At 40.7% G+C, this 22086-nt stretch overlaps 1 protein-coding gene across 7 annotated transcripts in view; it reads left to right on the top strand.

The window, feature by feature from the left end:
* The window catches only part of KCNIP4 (potassium voltage-gated channel interacting protein 4), a 1115095-nt gene that overhangs the window by 883539 nt on the left and 209470 nt on the right, over window positions 1-22086 (top strand). The window contains exon 1 of one of the 7 annotated variants that reach the window (XM_073891483.1): window positions 11421-11551. The exons of 4 other annotated variants lie outside the window; for them this stretch is intronic. Coding sequence is in view for 1 of the 3 variants with exons in the window: in XM_025887749.2 (XP_025743534.1) it covers window positions 11723-11834 (112 nt within the window). In the remaining 2 variants the exon portion in view is untranslated. Of the gene's footprint in view, window positions 1-11420; window positions 11552-11582; window positions 11835-22086 lie in introns of those variants that run through there. 2 more of the 7 variants (XM_073891484.1, XM_025887749.2) reach the window with 2 other exon arrangements.

The following is a 22086-nucleotide window of genomic DNA, read 5'->3' as shown; positions in this document are numbered from 1 at the left end:
ATCTCATTCACTCTTGTCACTTCAACTATCATTTATAAGGATTAATCCAATTTTTGTCTCTAGTTCTGGCTTCTCTCTCAATGTATAGTTTCATATTTTAAGTTATCAACCCAGCAGCTCTACTTGATTCCCTGCTAGATATTCAAATGCAGGTCCACCAAAATTTTAATTATCTTCGCCTCCCTACATGTTTCTGTTTCCAGTTTCACTTGGAGATGACTTGGAGTGACTGTCTGGATCCTCATGACTTTCCTTTCTCCTAAAAGGATCCCAGACCCCAGGAGTGGGTCTCTAGTGTTCTTCTGCACTAGGTGACCACTTCCTGACTACAACTAATTGATCCAGGGATATTTGCCTGACTCAAGGTAGGCCAAGCAGAGGCTCCCTTTTTGAAGTTTGAAATTTGGAGATGTATAGATTCCATGGTTAAAAGTGCCTGGAGATGAGACATGTTAAGGGCAGCATGCTCAAGTACAAATGCACAAACCACTACAGCAGTCCCAGCCCCACCCCTACCCCGAGCTGCGTTCTTTTTGTCCTTAACTAAGTCTTGATTGTATAGTTCTTCCTTCAAATTCATGAGTTATCCTCGCATCTTTTCAATACAATTCCACCACTTTTTTTTTTTTTTTCATTCTTGGACTATTTAGAGCCAGGGAAATGTTGACAAATAATCCTCCATGTTTCACAGTCAATTCAGATCACCTTTGATGCCTCCTCTCCTTGGTCTCTGTATCCCTTGGTTCTGCCAGGTTCATCTCTCCTTCTCTCTGCCCAGGGATGTGACCTCTGGCTCAGACCTTTGCAACAGCCCACCCCTGGTCTTCCTGTCTCTGATTTCCTTTCTCCTTTTTCATTGCTGTGGTTGTTTTGTTTTTATTATTGCCAGATAAAACAAACAGGACACTGCTGTGAGCATGCCACTTTACTACCCAGACATTAATTAAATCCTCATCATTCAGCTCTCTTAGAGATTCTTGCAACTCTTCACAGTCTGGCCTCTCCACATTTCCAGTCTGGTAAATTCTCTCCTGAAAGCACTGTACTGTAAAATGGAGCTAGCTGCTAATCTCTGATTATGACCATTGCTGAGACAACTCATGCTGCTTCAATTGACCGCACTGGGGAGGAACCCTGTTTGATGTCATTCATTCATTCATTCACTTATTCATTCAACAAATAGTTATGAAAAGCCTATAATGGCCAAGCAGTCTTCAAGGTTCCAGGGATACTGTGAAAAGAGAGCATTTGAATCTAGGACTCAGTGATGAGAAAGAGCACGAAATAAGAAGTTGGGGGGGCGGGGCTTGAGGGAAAGAGGAATCACAAAGCATAAAGGCCTTAAGCAGGGATAATCTTGGTTTAGTCAGAGAACTGAAAGGCTATGTAAGGAGAGAGCTGTGGATGTGGGGGTGGGGGTTGAGAATAAAATTGGTCTCAGTTGAGATCAAAGAGAGGTCAACGCATGGTGAGGAGGAGTTGGAATGTCATACCCAGCTTAACAGACAACTATTGAAAGGCTATTGCAGGGAAGTTTTATGAAAAATACACTTTTTAATCTGGCTACTGTATAAAAGTGAAAGCAGGGAAATCAAATGTGTGTTTCTTGCATGGTGGCTTGGGTGTAGGGCTGTTAGGAGACTTGGTGAGAATTAATACTATGAAGTTATACTCTGGAGTCAACAGAAGTTGATGATTGGATTATATTGAGAGGTCTTGCATATTTTAATGCATAGTAGACACTCAATAAATGTTGACTGATTCATTGAAGGAACGACTGAACTACTATGAATCAAACCCAGATTCCAGGAAGCAGTCCCTAATGGACCTCAGCCCTCCTACTTCTGTACTCCTCTCCCTCTTCCAGATTCCCAGCGCTCTTGAAACACTTTTTCATGGACATTAATCTTCTTCCATGGATTTAGTGATTTCTGTGCATTTCTTTCTCCCCGTCTATACTATAAGTTTCTTCATGATATTTATCCCCCACAGTCCCTTGCATATTTTGCATGGCACATAATCAGTGTCAGACTTTTTGAAGAATGAATGAATACATGCATGAATGAAATGAGATGGAAATTATGTGAAAGTCAAAGTTCTCAAATAAAGAAATGATGACTGAGCTCCAACATCTGAAATCTGAGGATCTTTCCAGATAGATTAAACAGCTATGCAGCTTGGTTACTTTAGAGCTTAGGAGCCCAGGATGAACTGAGTGACCAAGAGGGTCTCTGTCTCAAAGAACTGGGCCCTGAGAGACAGAGTGAGGCTGACTTGTATGATTAAGGACAGGTTCTCATGGCTTGCTGGGTCATACATCAGTTGGTAACAAGTGTCTTAGCCTTTCTGCATCACAGTTTCTTCTTTTGTCAAAGAGGCATAACAATAGAAATGCCTCAGAGCTGGCTTGTGAGAAAATAATAATGATCACTCTTATAAATAAAGCTCTTGCTGTGTGATCTACAATACCCTGAATGCTTTAACTGTACAATGTACTAATCTATTTATTGCTCCTGACAACACTAGTAGGTATACACTTTTATTATCCTCCTTTTGTAAATCATGAATATGAGGCACTTAGCACAGCACCCAATGCAGAAAACAGCATCCTATAAATGCTAGAGATGAAAAAAATGCAACACTGGATATGGAGCCAGAACGCATCATTTTAAAACTGAGTTTTGCAGCTGTTTTTGACTATGGATGAAGCAACATTTATAAATTCAGTTTTCTCATTTTTAAAAATGGACTGATATAAAGGAATAAGTGAGACAAAGTATACAAAAGCACAAATCTACATAAAATTATGACCAAATCCTGGATCGATGCAGATGTTTCGAAAGTGAGAAGGGATTTTAACACCTGTGTGTAAGATACCAGTCCAATTAAATGCAGTGTTTTGAGGAGGGAGCATCATATGGATCTTCAAAGGAGAAAACTCCTCATTTGTCAGTTTTGTTATTGCAGTGAACAGCCTTTCTGAAAGTCATGGTCTGTGACTTGTTTGTATCCAGAGGATTGACAAATTGCAGTGAAATGAATACCTCGGTAGCTGAAGAATTTGGTTCATTTCTAGTCTAATCCATCGTAGGATGTCTGGGCCAGTTAATTAAAGCAATCTCCCTGAGTGCCCTTCTACCACTTATGAAGCACCTCCTACTCCATTAACTTTTGTGATCCTCCTGGAAGTGTTGTAAAAGAGGAACATTATGCCAGTTCTTTCTTTTCTGATGTTCTATCTCCTGTGATTCTTAGGTTAGTCCTGGGCTTATAGGAGACACCTGCTCTGCATCGAATTGCTTCTGACCACTAAAATGAAAGTAGAGTGTCCCTCGGTCTGATCATTAGCTTATGTCTTCTCAATTGTTTGGTGTTCCTTTTTAGTATTTTTAAATGTACTTTCTTCAGAGTCCTTTCTTAGTGAAATTTGGAAATTCAGAGATAGGAATGCTAATTAAAACTGCCCTTTCCTTCTTTTGAAAGAGAAGGTTCTCTCTCTGTACATTAAACACACACACACAGACACACACATGCACGCATATCTCAAGTGACTTGCTCCTAATGAAATAGAGTCTAAATTTGGGAATTTAGTTCAGGGGTTAGCTTTTCTTTTCCTATTTAAAGCCGCGTTTCCTATTAAATGTTATTCAAATATTTTCACTGTGTGGTAGACCCAAAAATGGCCCTCCAAAGATGTCTGCATCCTAATCCCCAGGACCCTATGGATATTCTAGTTACATGGAAAAGGTAATTAAAGTTGCAGATGGATTTAAGGTTGCTATTCAGCTGACCTGAAAACAGGAAGATTCTCTTGGATAATCCAGGCAGGCTTGATGTAATCAAAGATAAGTGAAAGAGAGAAGCAGAAAAGTCAAGTTCAGAATAATAGTGCCGGAGAAAGACCCAGCTGGCATGGCTGGCCTTGAAGATGGAGGTATCGACAGCCAAGACATGCGGGCAGGCTCCAGAATCTGGCAAAGGCCAGGCAACTGATTCTTTCCTAGGGACTTTTCAAGGAACACAGCCCTGCCAATACCTTGATTTTAGCCAAATGAGACCCATTTCAGACTTCTAAACTTCAGAGCTGGAAGATAGTAAATTTGTGTTGTTTTAAGCCATCAAATTTGCGATAATTTGTTACAGCAGCAATACGAAACTGATACAAACTGATTTCAGCATTTCAATAATATAAGTGTGATGATAGAAAACAAGCAATCTCCAGTAGAGACAAACTACAACACTGACTAACTGTAAGTTCTGGGAAATATGTAATTCTCAGAAGAGAAATGATTCCCTTTCCATCTCTCTAAGCCTCTGATTTTGGTACTGGGGTAGGGAGAACATTTTTCCTTTGCCTCTCTTTTTGTCCAAATGAAGTTTAGTCCCCCTTACCAAAAAGATTCACTCAGATGCAGCCCCCAGCTTCACTGGCTGCTAGTTTGTAGTGGATGCTAAAAGCAAGACTTAGATGTAGCTGATTTGAGAGCACTAGCAATGGCTAGCACTCATGAGCAGTATGTGGACATATACAGTATTAGGCTTGGTCTTCATGCCTAATTCACCATGTCTTCTCTTGTGGATTTTTCTGTTCTCACTAGAAGAAACCTTTCTCTTCTATAGTGCATGGTCCCACCTTGCTTCTATCTTAGTTATTATGTAGAGGTCTTAACTCCCTTTTATAGTGAAAAGAACAATGAACTGAGGGTCTAAAGACTTGACTATGTATCCTAATTGTCAAGCCTGTACCGGTCACTTCAGAGAACTAGCATTTAGAGGACAAATGCCTACCATGACTCACACCCTACATCTTAAACATTTACTGTGTAGGCATTCACTGAACATTTACTGCGTGTTTATTCAGCAGGAATGTGCACATGTTAAGCTCAGGATAAAAGGGACTTCTGTATTCACTGGGGCCTCCCCTGTTCTGACTTTGAAGGTGACAGAAACAATAGTGGTAATCGTGTGTGTGTGTGTGTGTGTGTGTGTGTGTGTGTGTACATGCATGCACACATGTGAATGAGAGGATGAATGAACTAGCAAATAAACAAAATGGATTTAGAAGTGCTCTCACAGAAGGACATTGAGACTTCTACAAATATTCTCTCCAGATATCCCTACAACTCTTTATACAACAAAACATATTTGAGAGAATCATTCAGTGTCCCTGGAGATTTGAAATACATTCCAGTCCAAACCTGTTGGGCTTTCTTTCCCCAAGTGCTGCTGCAGGACAGGAAATGAGCCAGTGCAGCTCAGAGAACACCCTGGTCAGTCTATGGGAATCTCATGCCCAGGAACAGGGAGTACCAAGCGCATGAGGCAATCAGTCTAGGGCAGCAGGGCCCTGCCGCAAGTGAATGGGAAGGCATCACAGGGCTACGGAAAGACGTTGAAGGCGCCATCGCTAGAGCCATATCCATGGAGATGCCAGTATTCATGCTTTTAAAGCCACTGGCTCAATTTCGAGGCTATGGCTGAGAAAATGGAGCTGAAGAGATAGTCTGCATTGCTAAGAGCTCCAGAGTTTGACAGATCAGGGAGGTGGGATGAATTCAGGGAGAAATAACCCCTTGCTCAACCCTTTCCTATAGTCTGTTTCACTCCTATTTAAATCTCATCTGCCTGGAAGTCTGAGAATCTCACAAGTAGAAAAGAGGCCACATTCAGCTGTGTGTTCTTGACTCTGTCACAGCGGCTGGCGTGGAGGATTGCTTGCCTCTTCCCTCATGACTCCCTCTTCATTTTCTTCCTCTCTTCTCTCCTGCCTTCAAGTCCTCCCTCCTCCCTCTATCTCCTGAGTCCCTTCCCTCTTCTTGTTTCTACTTTCTTTGCTCCCTTGATCTTGTTTCCAGGAAAGAACTTGATGCGAAACATTTACACTTCAACATGAGGTAAGGGCCGCACCACATGCTAACTTTCTGGAGGCCATTTTCTTTCTTTTTCTTTTCTTTTCTTTTCTTTTATTATGTTATATTAGTCACCATACAAGACATCATTAATTTTTGATGTGGTGATCCACAATCCATTGTTTGTGCATAACACCCAGTGCTCCATGCAGTACGTGCCCTCCTTAATACCCATCACCAGGCTAACCCATCCCCCCACCCCCGTCCCCTCTAAAACCCTGTTTCTCAGAGTCCATAGTCTCTCATGGTTCATCTCCCCCTCTGATTCCCCCCACTTCATTTTTCCCTTCCTTCTCCTAATGTCCTCCATGCTATACCTTATGTTCCACAAATAAGTGAAACCATATGATAATTGACTTTCTCTGCTTGACTTATTTCACTTAGCATAATCTCCTCCAGTCCCATCCATGTTTATATAAAAGTTGGGTATTCATCCTTTCTGATGGCTGAGTAATATCCCATTGTATATATGGACCACATCTTCTTTATCCATTCTTCTGTTGAAGGGCACCTCAGCTCTTTCCACAGTTTGGCTATTGCAGACAAGGCCATTTTCATTTTAAATCTTGTTTCTCTTTGTTTCACAGGGCCATGATAAAATAAAACAAAAGTAGTGATCTTTACAAATGACACCACAAGGATGTAAGAACACTGACTCTTGGGTGAGAAATCCTGAGGTTAAGTCCCAGCTCCTTGACTTCTAGCATGTAATTGTCAGGGAGGAAAAACATTTCCTCTATCCTCTTAGGTTCAGTGTCTGGGGCCCTGCAAATTAGATTAACAAAAGACAAACAGGAGAAAAGGCATACAAATTTTATTTTATATATATGGAAATTCACAGAAAAGAAGTGAAACTCATAGAAACAAGCAATTAGACTCCAGGGCTTATGTGCCATTTAAAAATAAAAGAAAGGGAGTTTGGCCTTCAAGGGATGATAAATTGTAGGGAAGTGATTAGGAAATATATGAGAGAAACTTCTAGAACTTAGGGTTTCTTTTAATTGGGTTTATTTATGCAGACTCCTCTTGGCGCTCACTCTCCATTCCCAGTGACAAGAGTTGCTCTCTGATTCCTGGCACAGGAGAGGAGGTGGGCGGCTTCACAAAGGGAGATTTATGCCACAGTTGGGTAGGGAAGAGGACTGAGAACTCTTCTTGCATCTGGTGATTCTCAAATGCCTTCAGCTCCATGTAATCATTACGCCGAAGTGGCATAATTTGGAATAGCGTATTCTGATTTTAGTCATAATCTTAGGCAAGTTACTCAAGCTTTGGCATTCCAGAGTCCTCATCTGTACATCGGATTAATGATATTACCTATCCTATTGAGGTATTGTGACGGTTCAGTGAGATAGTTCATGTAATGTGAGTAGTACGCTGTTGTACCATAGGGGTCCAATAATATAAACCTAATTATAACATAATAAAGCAAAAGATAATTATTATTATTATTATCCATGAAAATCCCTGCCCTAAAGCCAGCCCATTATAGTGGTATATGGATGGCAAAGACTGTTTATAGAGAGAGAACAGAAAAAAGACTGTGACATGACAGCCAAAGTTGTACACCGGATTTAATGGGTGAACCCAGGAGCCCACTCACTTTAGTCCAGAAAGCCCAGGAAAAGGAAATCAGAACAGGCAAAAAAGTCATAAATTTCAGGGAAAGATTATATTCTTAGGAATGTTTCCTAGTTAAATTTCCAAACAATCTGCTAATTTGTTTATATGAAGATTACATAGCATAAGCTTTGATCACAAGATACATGAGTACTATTTTCAAGACACATTAATGAAACATTGCTGGAAGTTTTTTCAAGTGAGAGGCATCCTCCCACCGCCCCCCCCCCCTTATGGATTCAATAGGCACTCAAGCAAGAAGGTTGGATGCTTAATTGTTTAATGGACAAACATATACATATTTTAAAGAAATCCATTTCAGACGCATTCAGGAACCTTTCAGAATGAGCCCTGCAGCTAAATGAAACAGCGTGAGTCCTGGCATATCTGAGCGGAAAGTTTATCTGGAGAACATTTAGGGATTTTCCAAGTAATTGATAAACCTCAAGACAGAGGAACATGATATCCTTTGGGGTGGGGATAGAACAGAAGTCACTGAGGGTGAATAGCTTGCATCCTTTTGGTGAGAAAATCTTAAAATTAGAAGAGACACTAAGTGTCACACACCAACCTTGTCCTCATTCCTTGCTCTATTCAGTTGTTAAGAGGCCTCTTACAACAGTTTTCCAGTTGCATTTTTCTTCCCTGCCTCAGAGGCCTCAATCCAGCTGCGCCACCATCATGACTTCTTCCCTAGTGGGTGCCCATTTCCATTCCTGGAAAGTCATTCCTCCTCTCCTTGCTTGTTTTCAAAAACCTAGTTTAGGCTTCTTTCTTCAGTAGAACCTTCTGGATAATGCCAACCAAATGGAGGTCTTGCTTCTCTTACCTCCTATTTACTGAGAGCAGAAAATATTTTTTAGAACTTAATTTCTTTCTAACTTCTCAATGAATCAGCCCAATTTCTCCTGTAGATAACAATTCAGGGATCATGACAAGCTAGGTGAGTCAAGCCCATTTTGTCCACTTTCCAAGGTTTTTGACCATGAACAGGTCAGTTCTGCTCTCTGTACCAGCCTTTTAAGCCTCCTTAAAATAAAAAAGATTGGATTATTTGAACTCTCAATGTTTATACAAATATAAACTAATAATTTCAAATTTAAATTTGACTTAACTAGTTCCTATGTGCATTGCCATTTTATTTATATTTTGGGGGAGACAATAGGTAGGTAGATAAATCTATCTAATTTAAACATTTTTTCTCAACTTCACTATATTTATTTTGGTATTTGTATGATGTCACTAGGATGAGGAACATTTCTTAACCAAGGAACGTCACCTGGTGAAATTTTAAACTGAAGCTAAAACAAAGAGGGGGAAATGATTAATTTTAGGTTTCAGGCAAATCATCCCTTTTGAGATTATTTCAAGTAATACAATGAGTCAGTGCAAGGAAATTGAAAGCCTATTCACTGACCCTCTCTCTTCCTTTCTCAGACTGGGCCATTGGCTTTGGCATGCCTCTTTGGAGTCCATTTTTTACTTTCCCAAGAGTTTTGGGCAATATTTCCCCTTCTCAACCCCTTAGCAGAGACCCATTTAGAGACCCATTTATCAAGGTACAGGGAGGCCCAAGAGTGCAGTGGCAAATGACACCATGTGCAGAATCTGGCGCCCAGATTTGAACCCAAGTTCAAATCCCAACTCTGTCAAATCCTATCTATAGGACTTTAGGCCAATCACTTAATCTTTTAAAGCCTGAACTTTCTCCTTGAAACCAGAGACATAATATAGACCTCATAGAATTATGAAAGACTTCAATCCACAAGGTCACACAGCAAGCAAGTGACAGAACCAGGATTCAACCCAAGTCTGTGTACCCCAAAGCCTGTGTATGATAGATAACGTCTTTTTATTTATTTTGTATTTTTTATTTAAATTCAACTTGATTAACATATACTGTATTATTAGTTTCAGGGTTAGAATTTAATGATTCATCAGTTGCATATAACACCCAGTGCTCATCACAACAGGTGCCCTCCTTAATGCCCATCACCCAGTTACCCCATCTCCCATCCCCCTCCCCTCCAGCAAGCCTCAGTTTGTTCCCTAGAGTTAAGAGTCTCTTATGGTTTGTCTCTCTGTTTTCATCTTATTTATAACTTCTAATAATAATGAAAGCTACCATTTTCAATGATTACCTGCTCTGTAAAGTCTCCTTCCCATTACCACCACTCATCTTTCCCCAGGTGGAGTTGGCTTTTCATTCTTGTGCCCCCACTGTACTCCGTAGAGAGATCTCTTCAAGTGCTAGTGCATTTATCAGTCACTTTCGATCTCATGACTGCCTCGTTTATTATACCATATGTTCCCACAGGATAGGTTTGACTTTATCGTTCGAGTACTCTTCAGAGCTCATCATAGCAGGTTAATAAATATTAAGAAATAACCGAATGAATGAATGAATGCCTATTGCCTACCAAGCACTGTGCCCACCACAGCTTTGACAAGTTAACCACTTTATGCTTTAATTTCTTTGCGTATAAAATGAAGACGATTGGGCGCCTGGGTGGCTCAGATGGTTAAGCGTCTGCCTTCGGCTCAGGTCATGATCCCAGGGTCCTGGGATCGAGTCCCGCATCGGGCTCCCTGCTCCTTGGGAGCCTGCTTCTCCCTCTGCCTCTCTCTCTCTCTCTCTCTCTCTCTCTCTCTCTGTCTCTCATGAATAAATGGATAAAATCTTTAAAAAAAAAATGAAGATGGTTATAACACCTACCACACAGAGTAGTGGAGACGAGTTCATCGTTGATAAATCCCTGTACTATTGATCAGCACATACTAAATGCTCGGTAAATGTTAGCCATTATTCCAACCACACTTAATTCCCTCAATTCCCTTTAAATAGAGAACTTTAAACAAAGTCTTATCATCTTAGCTTCACAGAAAAGGAACTGTTTTCAGAGAGGCTAAGTTTCTTGCGGAAAATCACACAGCAAGAAAGTAGCGGAACCAGGAAATGCCCCCCACAGTCCAAGATAGTATTCGTAAACCCCCATTTTCATAGTGAGTTCCAGGGGATGGGGCTGGGCTTCAGCAGAGTGGAGAAAACCCGCGGGGTGATTAAGCCAGTGTGGTCCTGGCATAGACCAAGTGTCCACGACCATTCCCACAAAGCTGCTGGAGTATTTGGTGTGATTCTCTTTCAAACATCATGACCTCTGCTTTCCTGATAAGAAACATCTAGCTTCTTGTTTAGGAACACAAACTCCAGAATCCCCCAAATCAGACTCTCCACAAGAAAGCATTTTTAACGAGCTCCTTGCGTGATTTTTATCGTCGGGGAAGTTTGTGAAACTTGGCTTTGAGATAGGCTGAAGCAAGAGTTGAAAGGAGGATAGTGCGATCCCCCCCCCCTGCAGGGGGCAGTTACTGAACATCAGTGTTCTTAGGAGATTCTGCTCTGCCCCCGCTCTCCACCCATTCCTGTTTGTAAAATGTAAGAACCAAATCCATCTCCCTAATAATGTTCTCATTGTGTCAGCGAAGACCAGACAGCCCCAGTGGAGTGGCAGGTGGGAGGCAGTTCGGCTGCTCTTTGTGACAAAGGCAACTGAATCGTGCTTCTTTTGCTCCTGCAATTTTCTCCCTATAAAAATTACCCACGGGCTTCCACGGGAGCTTTCTGAAGGGGGCTCTAGGCAGCAGCCACGACAGCCGATTATGTCCTAGCATCCCGAGAGGGGGCTGAGCTGTCTGGCGGCGGGAGCTCTGGGAGGAGAGAGCCGCTGCTTCGGCAAAAAGGGGGCATTCTCCGGCTTCCCAGGCAGCAAACTAGCGCGCAGCCAGCCTGCTCAGCCCGCGCCTTCCTCAGCGCCTGGAGCGCCGCCGTGCTCTCCAGGGCGACTTCCCTGGGAGTGTTCGTCCTCTCCACAGACACAGCCAAGTCCCCCTCTTTCCGACAGATGCTCCCCTCACAGCTCTAAGTGCAAGGGCAGCACGGAGACCGGAGACAGGCGCGCTCTGGTTGGGGGACCCCGCTAGGAAATGCCAGCATCAGCATGAGAGGCTGGACTCCAGCCCAGGTCGGTCCTCACCCCGGGGGGCCGCTGCTCCGCCCCGGTGCGTCTGCGAGGAGCTGCTCACTTTTACCCCTCGCGAGTCTTTGTTCCAAGCCAGAGATTGCTCGGATTCTCTAATTAACTCCCTCCGCTCCAAAGGGGTCCGGAAGCTGGGATGCTCTGCCAGCTTGAAAGATGTTGACTCTCGAGTGGGAGTCGGAAGGACTGCAAACAGTGGGTATTGTTGTGATTATATGTGCATCTCTGAAGCTGCTTCATTTGCTGGGACTGATTGATTTTTCGGAAGGTAAAGTGGTCGCTCCCACTCTGTGCGGTTGGTCAGGTCTGGTTCAGAACTGGATACAGACGCAGCAGAAGTTGAGGAGGCTTAATACCCAAAGTAAAAGTTTTAAAATATGCATGCTTGACGTGGAGCAGCCTAGCACTGGACAGTTCATGTCTGTTTACCCAGATATTTGACATTGGGAGGGAAGGGATATTTTCCCCGCTCTCTTTTCTCTTTGAAAGCTCTTGAGTGTAGGGTGATATTGTGGGTTAAATATATTTCCAAGGTGCGAAGTTAGGACTCCCTACTATGGGGTGGTAATACAGGTTGTTTTTCGGTTGTCAAGTTCATGATAGCTACCATGCCTTAATGTCATTAGGAATTTTATTCTCTGGAGGAGTACCCTGATTTGTGAGGGAAATATCTGTGTGTGCCTCATTAGTTAGGAGGTGCGGGGGTGGAGCTGGGTTGTTGATTATGATATGAAATGGGTAAGCTTTTCTGTTAAAATTGAGTTAATGAGTGCTTAGCAAAAATGTGCTTCGAACACTTAATTTGCCAAAGTGTTTCATTTACATTTCCCAGTGAGCCACTTTGCTCATCTGTCTTTTCAGGGAGAACCCAATATGCACAGGACATCACTGTTGCTATCAACAAATATTTTATCCATCTAATATAAATTTTACTACTCAAATCAATTTTATTATTCAAAGATGGGGTAAAAAAAGTTGATTAAGTTTGCTCTAGCAATTTGAATAGATATGTGTGTGTGAATATAGAGACATATATACCATATATATGTGCATTTATTTTTTCATGAAATAATTTTTCTACTGAAATAACGTGCTTTGAATCATTTAAACCTCAGCGTCCGAGGTCACGTCTACATCTCAGCTCTCCTATCTTCTCAAGCAAAAGAATGTAGTTCCTAAAACACATGCTAAATTCCCTCCAGATAAGGGCAGGATATTTTACTGCTGAGTTTTTTTATGACTGTTCACTTCTCACATTGCGTGTAATGTTGGAAGATGATGGAAATATTTAAGCCTGCCATGCTTCTCATCTTTCTAACTACAGGAGCTAAGACCTGATGGCTAAAATGACATCATCCCAAACTACATCCGGTACACAGGTTGTTACTATGTTATAATGGTCAATGTATCTTATCTTCAGGAAGTCTTTTTTTTTTTCTTTAACAAAGTGAGTTTGTTAGGTTCTGACTAGGCCTCTATAAGAACATAAGAAGTTCCCATGTAATTTTCATATCGTCTTGTAAATATTCTTACTCTGTGACAAGCTCTGCTTAGGCACACAAAAGAATGTTGTAATGGGATTAAATAAAACCTCAGAAATTAGTTTCTTCCTTTTTTCATATTACACAGTGATTTTATTTAACCCTTGGAAGGAAAACAATGCATCAGCAAACTTCTCCGAGTACTACACAACAACATTTGCATTGTTTCAAGATTCTCCCACAATGTTCTAATGTTGGTATTGTAATAAAATGCAGATGAGATCATTTTGATTTCTGTGATGGGAATAGTTTCCTTCTGTTAAATTTTGTCACCATATTAGTTTTTGTTCTCTGAACTTGGCTGAGCCATAGCCCCAAAATTTAAGGCATAATACTCCAGATGGCTTGGTTTCATAGCCAGGTGAGGCATTCACTAAAAGAGAACAGCCATGGGGGTATTGAGGCAGTCAACCTTCACAGCACTATCAGGTAGCACACAGTTCTTTTATTGCCTGTGTTGATGCTGTACACATTTAAAGTCAAAGGCCCCAGGTTTAAGACCCCTGCAAATGACTCAGCTTTTGTTCTTTAACTTCTGTTTGTTGTAACTTAAAGTTGATGGTTTTCAGATGAAAACTTCAAATTTGAGTTCCAACAATATGAAAAGTAGAATTTTAACTTGACTCCCTCACCTAGAATCGCAGATTTTTGTGCTAGTCTGAAACGTCTTTCTTGGGATGGATATGCATATTCGTATTCTGTTAATATCCATATCCATAAATGCTGGGGAAAATTTGGGTTCAATATAAAAGCCTCAATCATAATAAAATACAAAGATGCAGGTTACCACCATACATGAGTATTACCCATTTTACTTGACAAGTCAGTCCTTTTTTGTTCTGAAGTACATATTAGAAAATGCTGATCTAGTTCAACTCTTTTATTTTACACAGGAGGTAGCTACAATCCAGAGAAGTTAACTGATTTACCAGAAGGCAAAACTAACTGGAAGAGAGACAGGACCTAAACCAAGGACTACTAAGCAGTATATAGTTCTTTTCCTACTGTAACACACTTTTTACTTATTTCTCTTCCCTAATATTGGAAAAGAGAGTCAATGAAAACATATGTCCCGAATTCTGATATCTTGTCCTGAACTGTCCACTGACACCCTGAGATATTTCTGAGGGAAATACATCTGTAGGCAAGATTACACAACAGCCACACAATTTCTACAGGGTGTCATCCCCAACCCAAATGTGAGATCCCAGCATGGCATGTAAGTGAGCTAAGCCAGATTACTAACTGTATCATAGACAGGAGGCAGAATTGGAACAAAAGCAAGCCAACTGGTCTCCTGAGCTGCTTGACCTTTAAGACCTGCACTGCATTTTGTCTATGTGTGATGTACACTCAATGGCCATAAATACCTATTCCAGGTAAAATCCAACAGTGAGACCCAATAAAACCATGAGAACTCTGGCATAAGCCTCCTGTCTGTGTTTTCTCAGGCTGTGGCAGTATGCAGTGAGTTGTTGACCACCAGCCAAGTGGAAGAATAGGAAAAAGGCACAAAATACAGAGAAAGCCACAAAATATTAGATTATCCCTAATCCTTTCTACCTACAAATGATAAAACACCCCAAAAAGGTTAACCCAATATAGACTGCCAAAATTTTCACTGACTGCACTAGAAAATACAGCCCACAATAAGGCCAGGAAATTAACCATTCTTTTTGGTGGAGAAATGAAGATGAGACCCAGAGCAGAACCATGAGCTTCTTTTGGTCTACGTTGAACTTTTATACTATCCTCGGGGGCAGTGATTCTTGGCTGGTACAACTATGGAGTATTGTCTCTAGTATGACTATGCATCGATTTACTTAGAAAGTAGTTCTGAATCTATTTGAATGAGAGGGTCTCTAGTAGTGTTGGGATAAAGCAATGTTACCATAGCATTATCATCTACAATGGCTAGTGAAAATTAGCCATGGGTAAAAAAGAATAAAGAGAAACATTTTTACTCCCACCTAAATTAGATTCTGATTTTGATAAAACCTCATTTTAAAAATATAATTCCCTTTTGGTTGAAATTCAGGGTTTAGGAAACAAAAGCTATTTGTAAAGAGGATTCAAAAGACTAATCGGATTTTAATGTGATGATTTGAGGTTTTACACATATTCACTTATTAATAAGGAGAACAAGGAAGAACACTCAGAAAATGGATCTTATTATTTCATAGATTAGCATATAATATATGTCTTGTTGAATTCTAAACGTGTGCAGGGTTCTCTGTTAGACTGAGATGGTAGAGAGGTGTGCAAGATGAACATTAAAGGAATGTACCTTCAGTGAACTTACATTCTAGGAAAGGAAACTAATTACCAAACAAGACAGAAGAATGTAAGTCCTGGGGATAAGAGAGAAATGGCCTGCATAAACATAGATGGAGTGGTGCATTCTGGAAAGGACCTAAGGCTTTATATAGGTTCTATAGGTTATATAGCACTTTGCAATGTGAGAAGGACTTACAAAATTGGAGAAGGGCAGAAGAACATTCCAGGCTAAGCAAAGAGTTGAGTTGTGTGCTAAGCACTAACAGGAGGTATCTTTTATGGATAAGGGCAGTGGTTCTTGCACACATGGGTGTCAGAAAGTTGAAATGGGAGATGTGGCTGAAGAGGTGGCTTGAAGTTCAATGCTAAGAGTGTCTACTGATTCTTCAACCCATGAAGAAGCATTGATTCAGTCTTCCTCTTTGGGGAAACACATGAGCAATGTGACAGACAACTGTTTTAGGGGGTTCAGTCTGGGAGTAGGTGAAGATGAATTCTGTAGTAAAATCGTGGAAGCAGAGATACTAGTTATGCTCTTGAAACAATTCAGGTGAAAGACAATAGGGCAAAACCTATAGATTGCCCTTCTCAATAAAATACTTAATGTGAACTGTCAATTTCCAGTTTTTCCAAAAATTCGTGTTTACTGTAATATCCTTGGCCGGCACTTGTTCTGAAACAGCATAATTGTATTTTATTTTAGGACAACATTGTTAGGTATGAAATATCTTTCTTGAGAGAAAAAAAAAAAGAAGCAGGAAGCACACAGAGGTCATAGTTATAGATATGATCGCACCATTTATGGTAGGAACTTAACAGTTCCGATAGGTATACTGACACCTTGCAAGGCCTTCAATTATTTTGAAACTTCTGTTTTGGAAAATCCCACAAAACACAGTATAGAGAGTGGTATAATGCACTGCCATGCACCCATCAATAATGAGCATCCCTTTGCCATTTGTTTCAGCAGTGGCTTGCATTTAAAAATATTTCTCCCTTGTCTTTCTCCATTGTCTACAATATGCCAGACACTCTGCTAGGCCCAGATGAATAACCTCACAGAACTCTCATTTGTATAAGTAGATGGGGAATATAAACAAAGGAAAGGCAATACATTATAGTAGAGAGATCAGTGTAAGTAAGTCCAAGATACAAAGAAGAATGAAAAGTAATTAAATCCAAATGGGAGAGATAGAAGTGATTAGAGATGACTCCCTGGAAGAGCTGACTTTTAGGCTGGATTTTTATGGATAAAGAGAAGTTCATCATCTTCATAGGCCTGCAAGGTGCTTATGCAGTTTCCATATGCAGGGCTCTGGGTGAGGTAATACTATATGCCAACACAGGGACGTGGTCCACAGTGCAGAATTCAACAGAGAGTGTCAAAGGGAATTAACACAGTTTTATTCCTTCTCCTTATTATGTAATTATCCATGCTATCCACCACAATGCTTGGTATATAGAAGACACTCAAAACATTACAGTGTGAGTGCCATTTACTCTCATAGAGTAATGGTACCTGTGTACTTCTTCTTAGGCTGCATAATTGAGGGCCTCCAGTGCCTCTTTTAAGTTTCCATGGTAGCCTGGAAACTGTTGATTAGTTGGCTACACTGTTTTATTTTATTTTATTTTTTTCTGTGAGGGAGATTTCAGATCAAAATCCCACTGCAAAGTAGAGATACCCACATACCAAAGGCATCTGGAGCAGCTGTTCATTAGAGCCCCACGGCCATGGGAAATAATTCCAGATGAAATACCCAGCAGTGAGCTGAAGAAGCCCAGCTTACATGGGCTTTGATTTGGCTGGGAAAGCAGCCCTTTCAGTTTTCTAACTGGAAAAACAACAACAACAACAAAAAAAAAACCCTGTTAAATTCATAAGTGAAATTGAACACATATGTATCAAGCACCTACTGTGTGAAGGGAAGTAGAGAACAAAAGGGCATTTTTTTTGTCCTTGAAAGTTTTCAAATTGATAAGAGTACAAACATGAATAACTAATCCAAGACAAAAAAGGGTCTGGTGAGAGGGAGCAAGGGTTTTGTAAGATTTGAAGAAAAGAGCCATGCCATCCAGTTGGAAGTTTCCAAGGAAGGTTGAAAGAAGACAGTGGTGGCATAGGATCAAAAGACTGACAGATAAAAACTGGAGGTTAATAAATAGATTTAAAAAAAAAGGCAGTTTCCTGAAATCACTGTTTGTAATCACCTTGGTTATAAAAGTCCATTAATCCATTTAAGATACCAAGTGTCTGCTCTGAATCTGGCAACATACTTGGTACTGATAGGTTTAGGGAATATTATTTTTCAATTTTTCTTACTTTGAGAACGCATTCCCCACCCCAGCTAGGAGCAGAGAGCTGGAATCTTAATGGGGAAGGGAGATGAAGGTGGAGAAGTTATACATTTCAATGGCCTCCAGCCAAAGGTCCTTAGGAACACACCTGTGGTTGAATAATTTAGCTTCATTGCTCTTTGCAGAGAAGGGGAGCCCATACCATGGACAGCGGTGGAACATCTCAGTTAGGAGATAGAACGGACTTACAGCGTTTGAGCTTGTGTTGGGAGATTATGATTTTGGGCTTTGCTCTGGATTAAATAAAGTCAAGAAGCCAGGCTAATTCTATGATTATCTTAATAAATCTCATCTATAAGTAGTATAGACTAGACAGAGGCTAAAGCTGCAATTGGCAAAGAAACAAGCTACAATAACTAGGATGGGGAATATTTGGTCATTTTTGTGGTTTAAACAAAGTTCATATTGTTGTCTCTTTTCACATATGATGACAGAGTGATCTTGCTTTTTTGTCTTGATCGATCAAAGGTACAGAGTGGTCTTGTCTGAGGTTGATATTCTGTGAAATTCAAAGTGCTTATATTCACTAAGGGAATGCCAAGGTCTGGCTGATAAACCAGTGCAGCTCCTTCAGAATGGAAGGGGCTGCTTTCTCCTTACATGTGATCAGTAGGAGGGCGGATTAAGATGAGGGGCAGGTATATAGGGTATATAGCAGACAGATCTGAGTTTGAAGTTTAATTCAGTAACTTTAAACAGGTTACTTCACCTTTCTGGGCTTGAGTTCCTTTTTTCTGTAAAATAAGTCTAATACACCCAACCTTTTGAGATTGTTGTAGGGAATACAAAAGTATAAGTGAAACATGTAGCTCAGTCCCTGGAACACAAATAGAAGCCAATAAATGCCTCTCTCATAATTACTTTGGAATTACATGTTCAAATTCCTTGAGTTACACCAGTGATTCTCAAATTGTCCTGTGTATCAGAAGCACTTACGTGGCTTGTTATAATACAGACTGCTGGACTCTACCCTCAACGTTTCTGACTCAGTAGATCTAGGCGAGGGTCTGAGAATTTACATTTCTAATGTAATGCAGCTGTTGAGGGGCAACACTTTGAGAACCACAACTCTGAGCGGCCAAACCCATGATGTGAGCAATGTGTTCTTCACTGAGTTCTTTGGCACCCGTGAAACTTTATTCTGGAGCAGTGGTCAGCCTTCTGTTCTATAGTAAATATTATAGGCTTTGTGGACCATGCAGTCTGTTCTAAATACTCAACTCTGTTGTAGCACAGAAGCAGCCATAGATGACACACAAATGAATGAGCGTGGCTATGTTCCAATAAAACATTCTTGATAGGGGTGCCTGGGTGGCTCAGTCATTAAGCATCTGCCTTCAGCTCAGGTCATGATCCCAGGTTCCTGGGATCGAGCCCTGCATCAGGCTCCCTGTTCAGCAGGAGGCCTGCTTCTCCCTCTCCCACTCCGCTTGCTTGTGTTCCCTCTCTCTCTGTCAAATAAACAAAATTAAAAAAAATAAAAACTTTCTTGATAGATTTTTTAAAATAAAATCATCTTAAATCTAGATTCTCTTGAAAATGAAAAATATGCAGGGGCACCTGGGTGGCTCAGTTGGTTAGGCATCCTGCTCTTGATTTTGGCTCAGGTCATGATCTTGGGGTCATGAGACCAAGCCCCACTTCAGGCTCCATGCTCACCATGGGTTTGAGTTTTTCTCCTCTGCCCTCACCCCCCTCTCTCTCTCAAATAAATAAATAAATCTTTAAAAAAAAAAAAGAAATGAAAAATATACAAATACCGGGTAAGATCACGTTCTTTAAAGTGAGATAGACCTGAAATCAGTGTGCCTCTCTGCCTTGCATCGGCCTCATGGTCTCAGACAAGGTTTATAACCACGCTTGACCTCAGTTTTCTCACATGTGAAATGGGGAGAATAATAGTAGCTACCTCATTGATTATTGTGATTATTGTGAGAAGTAAATTAAGTATTTGTTAAAATTCTGCTCAGCCCAGTGGCTGGAACAGAGAGCTCAACAACTATTGAGTACTACTTATAACATTAATATCATGGCCATCTTTTTTCTTCGCATTTGTCATATGTTACTAACCATGGTCATTCATTCAGTCTGACAAAGAACAAACACTCAACCAAGTAAATAGTAAGGTCTAGTTGGTTTTATTAAGTGATTCAAGAATCAAGCAGCATCCCATCCGGCAAGTAGAGGGGAGCTCTGAGGAGCTGTACAAAATGAAAGAATTTTATAGGAAGGAGGGTGGGGCAGGGAGTTAATAGCAAAAGAAAAGTTGGTTCCAGGCGAAATCAACTTCCTTAGGGGGAAGACCAAGGAATGTTATGCAGAATAAAGCATCTTGCTTTGGGGGATGGAGAACACCCCTGTGATAGGGTGCCTCATTGTTGCTTATCAGAAAATTCCTGACTCAAATTGACGTGGGTTCAAACTCCAGCTTTGTTGCTTACTTGTGTAACTTTGGATTAGTGACCTAATCTTTCCAACACTCAGTTTCCTTGTTGATGGGTTGGAGTTTATAAAAATATTCATTAAAAAAAAAAAAAGAAAATTCCTGACTGACAGGTTATAACTTATCTTTCTGGGGGAGGTTGAAACTGCTATTAGTTGAGCCATTAAGCCCTGGTTGATGACTTGGCCTAAGTGACACTATTTTGAGCATGTCATTTTCTTTTAACAAATCATTCATGAAAGAAAGGATCTTAAATGTGATCTGTGTACCAAGCACTGTGCTAGTAATTGGGAACAGAAAGCACAGATTTGGCTAATAGGGGTTTACATACAAATGAACATGCGAACACATCAGGTTAACAAATTGCCCTGGTCTCATATCTGCAAGGATGTGGGTGTCCCTTCTAGGGACATATGGACAAGACAGATTTGTCAGTCCCATTTAGAAGGTGGGGAGTTTCAGAAAGGACTCACAAAGGTGACCTTTGAGCTGAATCTGATTGACACTTTTAGCATTTGGCATCACTCATTCTTAGGAACTACTGATAATTGATACAAACTATTTTCACATTTTCAAGGATAACTCATGTTGATCCCAGCTTCTAGATCCTCACATTTTATTCCTTTTTCTCCCATAATGCCTCTTTCACCCCAATGCACACATATCTCTCCCTGTAAGCCCAGACTAGAACCTATTCTTTTTCTTAATACCACCTTTCACCACAATCTGAATTCAATCAGTCCTGATGTATGTTGTACAACATCACACAATAATAATAAACCTTCGTGCACTATTCCCCAAATCACTTCATTTGTATAATTCATCTTTTACTCAGTTAGAGAAAAGGGACCACCCTACCTCAGTACAGAGTGGATTTTCCTTGAATTTGCCCTGGGTCCAGAGCAGTAGAAAGTATATAATGGAGGCTCAACAAATACTTATCAGTGGGTTTCTCATCTGCATCTTTGATGGACTCTATATCAATATACTTGTCTCATCTTAACCTCATTCCCACCCTGTTCTCTTTCAATCTGCTTCATATTTTCACAATAGAGGTCTTTCCAAATATGAGGGTATTGAGCTCATGCTCAAGATTCTTCTGTATCACCTACAACACAAAATCTCTGTGTTCTTTGAGTCTGATACAAAGATGGGATCGGACCACTGCCTTCTTTTCCTCCTTCTGCTATTTTCTATACCAGCACAAGGAACTATTGAGGTTCCTTAAATAACTCATGCTTTCTCCAGCTGCCACATCTTTGCATATACTGTTCTCTCTCCCCAAATGCCCTTCCCTCCTCATATTCCTAGAAATGTCCTCTCAGTCTTCAACTCTTGGCTCATATTCTTCCTTCTCTGAGAAGCATGTCTTGGCTTCCTCAAGCAGCAAAAGACACTGAATTGGAGGCCTCTTTGCCTCTTCCCCATGCGCTCCGGTGCCCATGTTATGCTCCACTGCTATCAAACTTGTTATTTCTCAAGAACTTCATGCTGTTTCCTACTTCATGCCTTTTCTTGCACTCTGAATGTCCCTCCTTCTAGAATACAAATCCCATCAGTCTTCACCTGATTAAATCATTCTTAGCGTTTAAGCTCAGCTCCAGAGCCATCTGTTCCAGAAGCCTCCCTCGAACCACCCAGTTGGATTAAGTGTCCATTTCTGTTATACTAAAGCACTCTATCTTACACTTCAAACTACATTAAACTCTTGATCTCTATGTCTTTCTCTTTTGCTAAATTTCAAGCACCACATAGGCACAGCACTTATCACTATAACCTTAGATTCTTACGGAAGGCATGGGTAGATAATGGATAGACAATTTATTCAGAGGTCTTGGTAAGAAACTTCTCCGAGTTTCCACCACAATCATTTTTTAAGTGTTTATTTTAATTCCAGTTAG

Source organism: Callorhinus ursinus, unplaced genomic scaffold, assembly GCF_003265705.2.
Source record: "Callorhinus ursinus isolate GAN/ISIS: 27379988/994484 unplaced genomic scaffold, GSC_fseal_2.0 scaffold4, whole genome shotgun sequence".
NCBI lineage: Eukaryota > Metazoa > Chordata > Mammalia > Carnivora > Otariidae > Callorhinus > Callorhinus ursinus.
The sequence above is the reverse complement of the archived record's forward strand: the minus strand, read 5'-3'. Positions and strand labels throughout refer to the sequence as shown.